The 13,485-nt window shown below is 37.8% G+C and overlaps 1 protein-coding gene across 6 annotated transcripts in view; it reads left to right on the top strand.

The window, feature by feature from the left end:
• Nucleotides 1-13,485, top strand: part of nek7 (NIMA-related kinase 7) — a 240,360-nt gene that overhangs the window by 201,032 nt on the left and 25,843 nt on the right. For all 6 annotated transcript variants that reach the window (XM_059984695.1, XM_059984697.1, XM_059984696.1 and 3 more), the window contains 2 exons: nucleotides 322-429; nucleotides 13,013-13,107. In XM_059984695.1, the coding sequence (XP_059840678.1) occupies nucleotides 322-429; nucleotides 13,013-13,107 (203 nt within the window). The remainder of the gene's footprint in view (nucleotides 1-321; nucleotides 430-13,012; nucleotides 13,108-13,485) is intronic.

Below are 13,485 nucleotides of genomic sequence, written 5' to 3'. Positions count from 1 at the left end.
CTCTTTGCCTGTACTTAATAGGGTTCAGAAGAATGGGGAAGTCTCAATGAAACTTACTGAATATTGAAAGGTCTAGGTAGAGTGGCTGTGGAGAGAATGTTTCCACAAGCATTCCACAGATGGCTGTGGAGTCCAGCTCATTAGGTATATTTAGAATTTAGGTTGTTGATTAGTGAGGGCATCAAAAGGGAAAAAAAAACATTTTTCTTTCTGTGAAAGCTAGGTTTCAATCATTGCCGTCCTAAAATAATTCCTGATGTACAATAGTAATATGTCTATACTTCTATTATCATTCACGCTACTACTTGTGTTCTCTTTCAGATATAAAACCAGCTAATGTGTTCATTACAGCAACTGGAGTAGTAAAGCTGGGAGACCTTGGATTGGGCAGATTTTTTAGTTCGAAAACTACAGCAGCACATTCTTTAGGTGAGCAATCCTGCACAACACGAATCCATCTAATTACAGAAGTGGGATGTATTTCATTAAGAGTGTGAACAAAACCATGTGTCTGTTGTAAACATGTAAGCAGTAAAAGGCAAGCTCCCCAACCACTATCAGGTTATCTATTTCATCGTGCATTTAGGGGGTTTCCTGTTTCTTTGACCTTTGCCATTACATAGGGCATGTCTGGAAGTAACAAGTCCAATCTTGCTACTGATACAAAACCCTGATTACACAACAGTGTAATAAAGACCAAAGAGTTTATGATGAATAGACTGCTTTCAGGCTACACACTGGGTGACCCATTGATCTTTCCAGAGGTTTATAATGCCGAAAGCCTTGAAAAATCAGACAGCTTTTTTATTGCATAACTGCCTTATTTTTCAGAGAGAGTTTTCAGGATGCAGTTTAACTGGCAATTTAATATTTTGTTTTTTGACTAAAATTTTACATCAAGGAACTTGGTGATAGCTATGCTATTGATTAAAGATGGAGCTCACAAACAGCTTTCTGCAGTACTGATCCACATGGGAATTGTAGGATGTTGGATCACTTGGGCCTCAAAACAGCATTTTAGAGATCCTTGTTCTCAAAATGCCCTTTTATTTGAATGAATATTTTTGTTGCATGTAAGTGTATCTTTGATTTTTCTCATAAAGCTGTGGATTTTGAACTGGATAACTGCAATACATGGTTTTAGACATGGTTTATTTACAATTGCTTTGAAAATGAGATGCTTTGGAGTTTCCATTAAAATCCCTAATCAAGTGAACAGAAATGTCTCTGGTAACTACAACTAGGAGAATTACCATCAATGTTCCCTCTAATTTTTTTACAGTGGTGTAGACCAACCATTGCTTTGAGAAGGAAATTTTTACCAGGCCTGAAAACTGCATGACACTTCAAATATTTTTTTGTAATATGCATACTATGAATATTTGGAATGAGAATTGAAAAATCACATACTTTTGATTTTATTTATTTATTTATTAATTGAAGGGTATAATGCAATACAGTGCAACAAAGACTATCTGCATGGGAACATTTCAGTTGATGCACAGTCACATACTTGAGCAGCTTAGAAGGAATAGTGATCACCATCATCCAGGGTCTCTTTGAAGGTCCAAAGTTTGATTTTTTTGGTATTGGCTTAGAAATACAAACCATTTCCTTTGATTAAATGAAGGGGATCATACAGTACTAGATGGTGCACACCAGTTGGTGCTACAGTCTTATAGGCCCAAGAATCAGGATTTGTTCCTGTCTCTGCTGCAGTCAGTGTTTGCACATTCTCTATGTGATTGTGGAAGCTCTGGTTTCTCCCACCTCATATGCTGATAAGTTAATTGCCTGCTGTAAATTAGCCCATAGTATAGCTAAGTGGCAAAAAGAGTTAAAGGGGCTTTGATGGGTATGTAAGAGAGAGAATAAATTATAGGACAACAGGGTAAACTGGAATAGAACTTGATGGGATTGGTTTACTGGGAGGCAGCATGGACCAGTAGATGGCCTCATAATGTGAAAATTAAGTATATGCCATTTAGTTCCTTGAGCTGGGTTTGGTTCTCCTGAAAGAATCAACTAATCAGTTGCACACTTCTCTTTCCTAATAAGCTTGCAAAAGTTAAGTATTTAGTGGGTAGTTATAATACCTATAATAACAAGTTAAGAAGATCTTTTAAGGGGAATGAACTAACATATTGAGAGAATTGTAGGGTGCACTTCATAAATTTGTTACAGATTCCAGTATCTACAGTCACTTGTCTTTGAAAAATCTGTGACTGAATCTTGAACCAGATCAACTAAATTGTGGAAAAGAAATTATTAATAGCAGTCATTTTCAAAAGGAATTCAGCAATTCAGCGCATTCATTTCAGATTGAGAGGGGCAGAAGTCGAGGGTGATAGATGTCATAACCTATGTAAATCTTTTTTACGGTTGTTAAATTGTTTTATTTTTGCTCATAATAGTACCTTGTGGCTCCTGTTGAGAGCTTGCTGCTATCCTTCCTTAGACAGCATTCTTCAATGAAATTTGTGCACTGAATGCCACAATAGCTCACAGTGTCATAGCTAAGATGGAGGGGCTACTGTGCTGCATCTTGCACCTAGAGTGGGGAGGTGCTGCTCCAATCATGAGACTGGGGTATATTAAACAGGTACCTCTCCTTCACTGGTATGGTATGCTTAATCCCTTAAAACCTCTGCAGGAAATCCACCACACTCACCTTCTTTCCTCCATTCTCTGCTCACTGATTCAGACACTGCAGACATTACACAAATCACCTTGTCTTGAAGCTGTGATCTTTGGGTACCATTGCTTTCTGCAATTTTTGTTCTTGGTGTCTCGAAGACAATCAATACAGGTGAGAGAGTCAGTGGAGTCAATGTTTAAGTGAGTGTGCACGGCAGCACTCAACACTAAAAGTGGTGGTACAGGCCTAGGTATGATGACTGCTGATCCTTGTGTGAGATCTATGTGGCAGATCTTGGGGGATGTTTCTGAGGCTATTCTTGTTTAATGATCCCAGGGAATTACATTAACAGAACTAGCTAAATGAAAATAAAAATTTACACCAATTACAATCTCAAAAATAATTTCTTCTTTGACTATGCCTCAGTAAACACTGTCTGCAAATACCCTCACCCCCTCCCCCCAACAGACACACTCTATCCCAAACCTTTTATTTGTAAAAACAATCACTGTGTAACTATTTTCTCCAGGTTGGGAATTCTAGTTTGGGTGGTGATTTACCCAATTTCTTCACTCTAAACTGTTATTCTCTGACTTCCAATCATAAATGTATGAACCAAAATAAAGTAGAAACCAGATCTGAAAGGTTCCAGAACACCTTCTCTCATTAGCTGAAAACTCAGTGCTGATTTAACCAACAAACTTTTCTGATCCCATATACATGAATTTACAGTGTAATAAAAAATTTCTTTGGATTCCCTCTGACCTGGTCTGTCCCAATCTTTAACCTGGACTTGTATATAAAAATGTATTTTATGTATTATTATTTTTTATTGTATTGCTGCCACAAAAGAAAATCATATTTCATGACATATGTGAGTGATGCTAAGTTTAATTCTTATATAACTCTCTATTGTGGACTTAGAGTGGGAAGGGGGCAGGAAAAGGGGAATTATGGTTGGGAAAAGGGGAAGAGAGAGGGGAAGCACCAGAGGGACATTCTGTAATAATCAACAAACCCATTGTTTGGAAACAAATGACCTTGCTTGGTGTCTCAGGTCTAGGTGTGTGTTTGCACTCATGTCACCCCACGCCTCTGTCACAGTTACTATATTTTAGGCATCCATTTTGAGAATGGTTCTAAAAGTTATTAAAAGCAATTACAAATCCTTGACTCTTACTTTTATATATGGCATAGCAGTCAAAAGCTACATTCACTTATTCATTGCATTACAGGTTGATACCATGTCCGTTTCAATGGTCTGGTTTAGTGCAGAGAATGGAATGATGCAAGTCTTTAAGGGTTACGTTAACAGAATTTCTGTCACTTAACTGCTTACCTGCTCTGCTAGGAGCTCCTTCATCTTGTAATCTAAACAGTTTTTATCTAACTTCAGTTTAGAATTTATCAAAACCCTGTTTTGCTTTATAAGAGAAGACACTACTGCTAATTGAAAATAATCTGTGTCACCAATTAAGAATGCAATCTGGGCAATTCTTAACAGAAGTAGAATCAACAAACATATCAGGCAATTTCCACGAGGAAGCAAAGTCTCTTAAATTAACACTCTTGGAAAAGGTTGCTTCAGAAAGATGACACAATGTAATTGGATATACAGTGACAATTAACAAATGGCACACATGATTGAAGCCATAATTTTAAAATTAATTGGAACTAAATTGGAAGTACTTATCTCTATTAAATACTTCTGTTCAGATAGTATAGAATAGAACTTCATTGTCATTGCTTAAAACAATGAGATTGTGGTGCAACAGTCTGTGCAAAAACAGATACTTACAGTACACGTAGTATGGCTTAATTGTAAAAAAAAATCCTATACTTACATGCAACAAATGGCTTTTGGTAGTCCACAACATTCAAACGCCATTGGCAATCTGGTGTGCAGCACTATTCAACTGCACAACAGACCTCAGGAATAAGTTGTTTTTCATTCTTACTGTCTTGGCTAAGATGTTTCTGTATCTTCTACCAGATGGCATGAGATTACCAAGCAGTGTTCAGGATGGGATGGGTCTATAATGATTTTATGAGCATGAGGTAGGCATCGAGAGTTGTAGATTGTTTGGTAGTTGGTGCAGTAGTTGATTCCTAAAGATGTGCGGAGCTATTCTGAGCTTATTAGAGTGCTTTCTGATCTGTCTTGCTGCAGTTAGAGTACCATACTGTCATTCCGTATGTTAGCATGCCCTCTATCACACATTGATAGAAGTTGGCCAACAATTTTTTACGATTAGCCATTCAGTTTGGGCATGAGTAGAGTACATTTTTTCAGATGTTTGACTTGAAGATCCATTTCATTTCAGTCACTTTTTGTTATATAAAGGGCAAGATTAGTTGCTTTGGCTTCCAAAGGTTTGCACTCTGCTCTTCAGAAAGAACTGTTAAACTGCAGAATCATACTAATGCATTTTCCTAACTATACTGCAATGTGTTTATCCCATTTTTAGTTTGCCCTAGTTCACAGCCACAATTGTTTCCGCATTTCTGGAAGTAAGGAAGTTTCATCCTAACAGTATATATTCAGTCAGTACATCAGTGGGGCAGAATATGCTGTCTGGTACCAGACATTTCAACCCTGAAAAAAAAAGATACTGTCTACTTACCATACCTGTGCCACAAATAAATTAACAAATAATAATTTGCATTTGCAACATTGCAACACAAGTTTAAGTAGTAAACAGTATAATAAGCATAAGAAAATCTGCAGATGCTGGGAATCCAAGTAGCAAACACAAAATGCTTGAAAGATCTCAGCGGGGGCCATGCAACATCAATGAAAAAGAGAAAGCAGTCAACATCTCGGGCCAAGACCTTTTATCAGCTGGAAAAATAGATGAGAAGTCAGAGTAAGCCAAAAAAGTGGGATCTTCCAGTGGCTACACATTTCAACTCTACTTCTCATTCCCATTTCGACATATCAGTCCACGGCCTCCTACTACCATGATGAGACCACACTCAGGCTGGAGGAGAAACACCTTGTATTCTCTTTGGGTAGCCTCCAACCTGATGGCATGAATATTGATTTCTTGAACTTCCAGTAGTTGGCCTCACCATTCCCCATTCCTATTTCCCTCTCGCACCTTGTCTCCTTACCTGCCCATCATCTATCTCTGCTGCTCCACCCTTTTCCTTTTTTCCATGGTCTTCTACCTTCTCCTATCAGATCCCACCTTCTCCAGCCCTTTATCTCTTTCACCAATCAACTTTCCAACTCTTTTATTTCATCCCTCACCCTCTCTTGGTTTCACCTATTACCTAACATCTTGTAATTCTTCCTCCCCTCCCCCTCACCTTCCTTTGACTTTGCATATTTTTTTTCTAGCTCTGATGATGGGTCTCAGCCCAAAACATAAACAGGATAATGCTTCATACGTGACGAGACCTGGGTGTTGGCAATGAGTTTGGTAGTCTTACAGCCAGGCGGAAGAAGCTAATTCCCATTCTAAGAGTTCTTGCCCTAATGCTATGGTACCTCCTGCCTGATGGTAGGGGTTCAAAGAGATTGTTGGATGGATGGGAGGGATCGTTGATAATGCTAAGGGACCTGTGTACATGGCGCTCCTGATAAGTCTCTCTGATGGATGGAAGAGAGACTCGGTGACAATCTTCTCAGCAGTCCTCACAATCCTTTGTGTAGGGACTTGCAGTCAGATGCCTTATAATTTTCATGCCAGATAGTGGTGCAGCTGTTCAGGACACTCTCCATGGTGCTTCTGTAAAAATTGGTTAGAATGAATGGTTAGTGGTTGAGGGGGAGGGGAGCTTCACTCGCCTCAATCTCCTCAGGAGGTGACACTGCTGTACTTTCTTGACCAAAATGGTGATGTTGAGGGACGAGGTGAGATTGTCCATTATGTACACCCCTAGAAATTTGGTGCTGTTAATTCTCCCCATGGAGAAGGCGTGTATGTACAGTGAGGAGTGGTCAGTCTGCACCTTCCTAAGGTCCACAGACATCTCTTTGGTCTTATCCACGTTGAGACTTAAGATGTGGTTGCACCATTCTATCAGCTGCTCCACCCCTCTCTGTACGCTGTCTTATTATTGATGAGGCCAACCACAGTTGCATCATCAGCAAACTTGATGATTTGGTTTGAACTGGATCTTCAATTGAATTGGATTTGGCTGGGTTAAACTCTATCTGCCACTTCTCTGCCCACATCTGCAACTGATCTATATCCCACTGTATTCCTTGCCAGTTCTCTGCACGATCCACACCACCACTAATTTTTGTATCATCTGCAAACATACTAACCCACTCATCTACATGTTTATTCAGCTCATTTATATACATCACAAACAGCAGAGATCCCAATATAGATCCTTGGAGGACACCACTACTCACAGACCTCCAGCTAGAGTAAGTCCCTTCAACCACTAATGTCTTCTTTGGGCAAGTCAATTCTGAATCCAAACAGTCAATTCACCATGGATTCCATACATCTTTATCTTTTGGATTAGCCTCCCATGAGGGACCTTGTCAAAGGCCTTACCAAAATCCATGTAAACAACATCCAGAGCTCTGCCTACATCACTCACACTTGTCATCTTGTCAATTAACTCTATCAAGTTAGTAAGACGTAACTTGCACTGCACAAAGCTATGCTGTCTAAGTCATGGTTTTCCAAAAGCTCATAAACCCTATTCCTAAGAATTCTCTCCAATAACTTCCCTCCCACTGATTTAAGACTCACCGATCTACAGTTTTCCGGATTATCCTTAGTTCCCTTCTTGAATAATAGAACATTATTGGCTATTGTTATATTATTTGTGAGTACTAAGAGTGCAATTGTCTGAAAATAAGTTACTTTTTCAGTTACAGATAAAGAGTAGCTATTGAAATACTTCTGCAACTTAGAAGAAGAGGCAAATTTTGAGGGGCAAGTATCATACCGTAAGGTGGTGATTATATGGAATGAGGTGCCAGTGGAAGTATTAGAGGGAAATGCAATTGGTGGTTAAAAGATATTTGAACAGGTACTTGGGAAGGACAGGAATAGAGGGTTACAGGCCTAAAGTAGGCAAATGTGATTAGTGCCGATAGGGATCACTATCAGTATGGATGAGCTGTGCTGAAGCATCTGTTACAAGTTGTAAAACTCTATGATGCTGTGGCTAAGACATTGTGTAATCTAAAGATAAAGGTAATACAGTTGCAAGAAAAAGTTTGTGAATCCTTTGCAATTACCTGATTTTCTACATTAATTACTCATAAAATGTGGTCTGATCTTCATCCAAGTCAAAATAATAGACAAACACAATCTCCTAAACAAATAACACAAACAATTTCTCTTTCAAATCTCTTACTATCTTTCCTTTTGGTTAGTCCTGACGAAGGGTCTCGGCCCGAAACGTTGACAGTGCTTCTCCCTATAGATGCTGCCTAGCCTGCTGTGTTCTACCAGCATTTTGTGTGTGTTGTTGTTTGAATTTTCAGCACCTGCGGATTTCCTCGTGTTTGCTCTTAACACAAACAATTGTACTTTTCATGTCTGTATTGAATACATTGTTTAATCATTCACAATCCAGGCTAGAAAAAGTATGTGAACCCTTATATTTAATAACTGGTAGAATCTCCTTTAGCAGCAATAATCACTATCATACGTTTCCTGTGTCTGTTGATCAGACTTGCACAATGGTGAGGAGGAATCTTAGATTATTCCTCCATACAAAACTACTTCAGTTCATCAATATTCTGGGACACTTGCATGATCAGCCTTCTTCAGGTCATGCCACAGCATCTCAATTGAGTTAAGCTCTGGATTCTGACTTGGCCATTCCAAAACAAAAAGTTTCTTCTTTTTAAACCATTCTGTTGTTGATTTACTCTTGTATTTCACTCTTGTGTTTCAAATCATAGTCTGATTGCATCATTCAATTTTATTTAGCTTCAGGTGATGGACTGCTACCTTGACATTCTGCTGTAAAATGTCTTGATACAATTCAGTTCTTTTTCACTTCCTTCAGCATTGCACATTGTGCTGTTGTTTTGATTTTTGCAGGATACTCACTCCTAGAGAGAGTAGCAACAGTACTGAATTTCTTTGTAGACAATTTATTTTACTGTGGACCGATGAACTCTGAATTCTTTAGAAATGCTTTTGTAGCCTTTTCCAGCTTCATGCATCTCTATAATTCTTCTAAGGTCCTCTGAAAGTTGTTTTGATCGCGGCATGGTGCACATAAACAGATGTGAGCTGCTTTAATGACTATCACCCAGTAGCACTCACATCTGCGATGATGAAATGCTTTGAGAGGTTGGTCATGACTAGACTGAACTCGTGCCTCAATAAGGACCTGGCCCCATTGCAATTTGCCTATCGCCACAATAGGACAACAGCAGATGCAATCTCAGTGGCGCTTCATACTGCTTTAGACCACATGGACAACACAAACACCTATGTCAGGATGCTGTTCGTCAACTATAGCTCAGCATCTAATACTATCATTCCTACAATCCTGATTGAGAAGTTGCAGAACCTGAGCCTTGCTACCTCCCTCTGCAATTGGATCCTTGACTTCCTAACTGGAAGACCACAATCTGTGCAGATTAGTGATAACATCTCCTTGCTGACAATCAACACTGGTGCACCTCAGGGGTATGTGCTTAGCCCACTGCTCTACTCTGTCAATACCCATGACTGTATGGCTAGGCATAGCTCAAATACCATCTATAAATTTGTTGATGATACAACCATTGTTGGTAGAATCTCAGATGGAGACAATGTACAGAAGCGAGATATGCCAACTAGTGGAGTGGTGTCGCAGCAAAAACCTGGCATTCAACCTCAGTAAAACGAAAGAGATGATTGTGGACTTCAGGAAGGGTAAGACGAAGGAACACATACCAATCCTCATAGAGGGATAAGTGAAGAGAGTGAGCAGTTTCAAGTTCTTGGGTGTCAAGATCTCTGAGAATCTAACCTTGCCTCAACATACCGTTGCAGTTATAAAGAAGGCAAGACAGCGGCTATACTTTATTAGGAGTTTGAAGAGATTTGGTATGTCAACAAATACACTCAAAACTGTGAATGTACTGTGGAGAGCATTCTGACAGATTGCTTCATTGTTTAGTATGAGGTGGGGGGCTACTGCACAGGACTGAAAGATGCTGCAGAAGGTTGTAAGTTTAGTCGGTTCCATCTTGGGTACTAGCCTACAAAGTACCCAGGACATCCTCAAGATGCTGTGTCTCAGAAAAGGACACTATTAGGGACATTATTAGGGATGTCCAGCACCCAGGGCATGCCCTTTTCTCACTGTAACTATCAGGTAGAATGTACAGAAGCCTGAAGGCACACACTCAGTGATTCAGGAACAGCTTCTTCCCCTCTGCCGTCCATTTCCTAAGTAGACATTGAACCCTTGGACAATACCCCACTTTTTTAGCATATATTTCCGGCTTTTTCATGATTTTTAATCTATTCAATATGCGTATACTGCAATTGATTTACTTATTAGTATTATTTTTTAGGTTTTTTTCTATATTATGTATTGCATTGAACTCCTGCTGCTGAGTTTAACAAATTTCATGACACATGCCTGTGATAATAACCCTGATTCTGATTTTAATTCTGATCTTTCTTGAGAAGGGCAAGATCTGTCAGTATCCTGACTTTGTCATTTTTTATATAGGGCAGGGCACTTCTGCAACCCACACATCCAATTTCAACTCATTGATTGGAACTCCTGACTCCATATAGCTCTTGTGGAAGGCATTACCTCAGAGGTTCACAGACTGTTTTGAGCGTAGACTGTGATTGTTTAAATGATGTACTCAGTATTGACAAGAAGAAGTACAATTGTTTGTGTGTTCTTAGTTTAGGCAGATTGTGTTTGTCTATTATTGTGGCTTAGATGAAGATCAGTCCGCATTTTATGAGTAATTAATGCAGGAAACCGGTAATTGCAAAGGTTTCATGAACTTTTTTTGCAACTGTATATGATAGTATTGTCATTCATATAATGTTTTTGACTAAATCTTAATACTTGTGAAATTAATCTAAAATTTTAATTGATTGCAGCATAATTTTTCAGATTTATAGAAGAACAAACAGCTTGACTATCTTACATTTCTGAAGCTAGTTTTGAATTATTTTGACTTTCAATAAGCTGAGAAGCTGCATACTGAAATGTTTTCTCTGCCCCCTGTGGATTCTCATGTGAATTCTCCACATCCACAGGCCTGCATGTTGTTAGCTGCCAATTATTAGTGTCATATTTTATGATAACCAAAAGTGATTATTGTTGATCCTTTGCTGCTTAAGTGGGCTAAATACATTTTATGCATAATAATTGTTTACATGTGATTCGATATCTTTATTACAGATAAATCATTTCTGTTGCTGGTGCTCCTGAATTTCATGATTTGAAATGTGCAGGACTAAACAACTTTAAAAAAATAAGCCACTACTACATTACAGTCACACAGATCATGCCATTTTTTTGAAAGTGATAGGTATTGTATAGATAGAATTGAGCTAAGTACTTTCACAGTGAAAAGTCAATAGATAAAGTGAATAATTGGTGATAAATTAACAACAGTGTGAGCAACCTGACTTGTAGTTTGAAATTAAACTTTAAAGACAGTGTCGTTGAAGATATTTTGTTTAAAAGCAGCATTGATATGTGCTCAGAATTAGGAATGAAACATTAAATCACTTTGTTAAACTAAATTAAGTGATTTGAGCTTTCATGACTTCAATCCTACTATAAGTATTATTTCTTTCACCTGTACTCTCCATCCTGCGATTTTATATTGTTACATGAAGATTTTACAGTATATGTACTCTATTTTGTGATTTTTTTTGTTTACCCCACTCTTGATTTTGTTATTTGTAGTCCACAGTTTGCTCTTTAGCAGAAACAGGAAATGGAGATTATTAGATAATTTTAAAACAATGCATTGTCTTTCTTCTTTAGTCTGTAGTTGATCTTATTGTGCATATCTCATATGCACAAATGCAACGAAAATCTTATAAACAACATCATCAAAGACACATAGCATTTCAAAAGTAATATTCACAATAAACATATTAAATTAAAACTTAAGTTTTACTGGAACAAAAAAGCGAAGTCTATTTTAGTGCAGAGATTAGGGTTTTGCCAGTTGGCCTGTACCTCCTACTTGATGGTCGCTGTATAAAGAAGCCATGGCTCAGATTATGGGTAACTTTGATAGATGTTGCCTTCTTGAGGCATCACCTCCTATAGATATTATCAATGGTGGGAGGCAATGTATCCATTATATGTTAGGCAGAGTCCATTACTCTCTACAGCTTTTTACGTTCTTGTGCATTCAAGTTGCTTTACCAGAGCATGATACAGTAGGATTGTAAAAGGGATTGCTACAAAGGCGCTTTTACTTAGGGTGAATGAATATTGCTAAATTATTTTCAACAATTAAATATAAATTTTCTCAGAAATGCCTGCAGTTCAGTAAATCTTACTAACAAAGCGGTAATGTATTTTTACTCAAGTTTGTTTAGCTAGGGAGAAAATGATTCTAAACATTTGAAATCCAAAATAGAAAAAGATGCAGTAGAAGGCATCACAGATCTTCTGTATCTGCTCTATGATATGCTGTGCTGCTTTGTAAAATAAGAATAAATAATAATAAAAATTTGAATTACAAAAAAAAACATCTTCAGTCTATGCATACCTTCTTCAAATAGCCTTGAACTCCAATTTAAAGATCATTAAATGGATCATTTTATTACCGGCTCTGGCAACCTGTATGTTGTAGTACATAAACATATGGTTTGATTTCTGTTCTTTTGTGCATTTAAAATGATGACTAAGAGTGTACAGCTGGAAAATTGTCTGCTAATAAGAACATTCATCCGTTCATTATTTATTGTATTTTATGATGGAGGCGATCATAGTCTTGCTATGGCTGTGATTGTTTTTGGCAAATTTTTCTGCAAAAGTGGTTTGCCATTGACTTCTTCTGGGCAGTGTCTTTGCAAGACAAGTGACCCCAGCCATCATCAATTCTCTTCAGAGATTGCCTGTCTGGCATCAGTGGTCACATACCCAAGAATTGTGAATGCACCAGCTGTTCATGCAGCCATCCAACACCTGGTGAATTTTACCAGGTGAATATGGATCCTATATTGAACCACAGAAATTTAACCTATTCTGAATCAAAATTCATGCATCAGAAAAAATAGTAAGAACGAACACTGAAATAGTTAATTATATCTATATTTCAGTACTGTATTTTTATATACTTGGGACACAGAGCAATGTAGCTTTTGCATAAGGAGGTAGATAATTGGAATCACCAAGCTTGAATTAACTTTTTAAGCATTTTATTTTATAGTGTACAAGTAAAACTATTTTCCATTACAGTGGGTACGCCATACTACATGTCCCCAGAGAGAATACACGAAAATGGATACAACTTCAAATCAGACATCTGGTCACTAGGTTGTCTGTTATATGAGGTAAGCTGATAAAATACAAGCACCTTAACATGGTGATGGCATTTTCCTGAGATGCAGTAATAATATTGAGAAAGCAGTGAAATAAATGTGTTTTTTCTTTATTTTTTTGGTGATACTGTTCTTCAAAAGTGATTTGTATATTTATGTTCCATTTTTTTGTTTCTGGAAAACAATTTCTTTTAGTTTCTATAATGCAGGTGTTCACTAGAATGACGGTAATGAATAAAATGAAGCTGCAAATTGGACCCTTGAATTTGGTATCCATCAAAGTGAATGCTGATTATATATTTTTTTAATTCACTTTTTGTATACTGTGGGTAAGATGTAGTCTATGGAAATAACACTTCCTCTGTTCTCTTCAAACAATGTCCAATATGT

The sequence above is a fragment of the Hypanus sabinus genome, chromosome 11 (assembly GCF_030144855.1).
Source record: "Hypanus sabinus isolate sHypSab1 chromosome 11, sHypSab1.hap1, whole genome shotgun sequence".
Lineage (NCBI taxonomy): Eukaryota > Metazoa > Chordata > Chondrichthyes > Myliobatiformes > Dasyatidae > Hypanus > Hypanus sabinus.
Note: the sequence above shows the minus strand (reverse complement) of the source record. Positions and strands in the feature narration are given on the sequence as shown.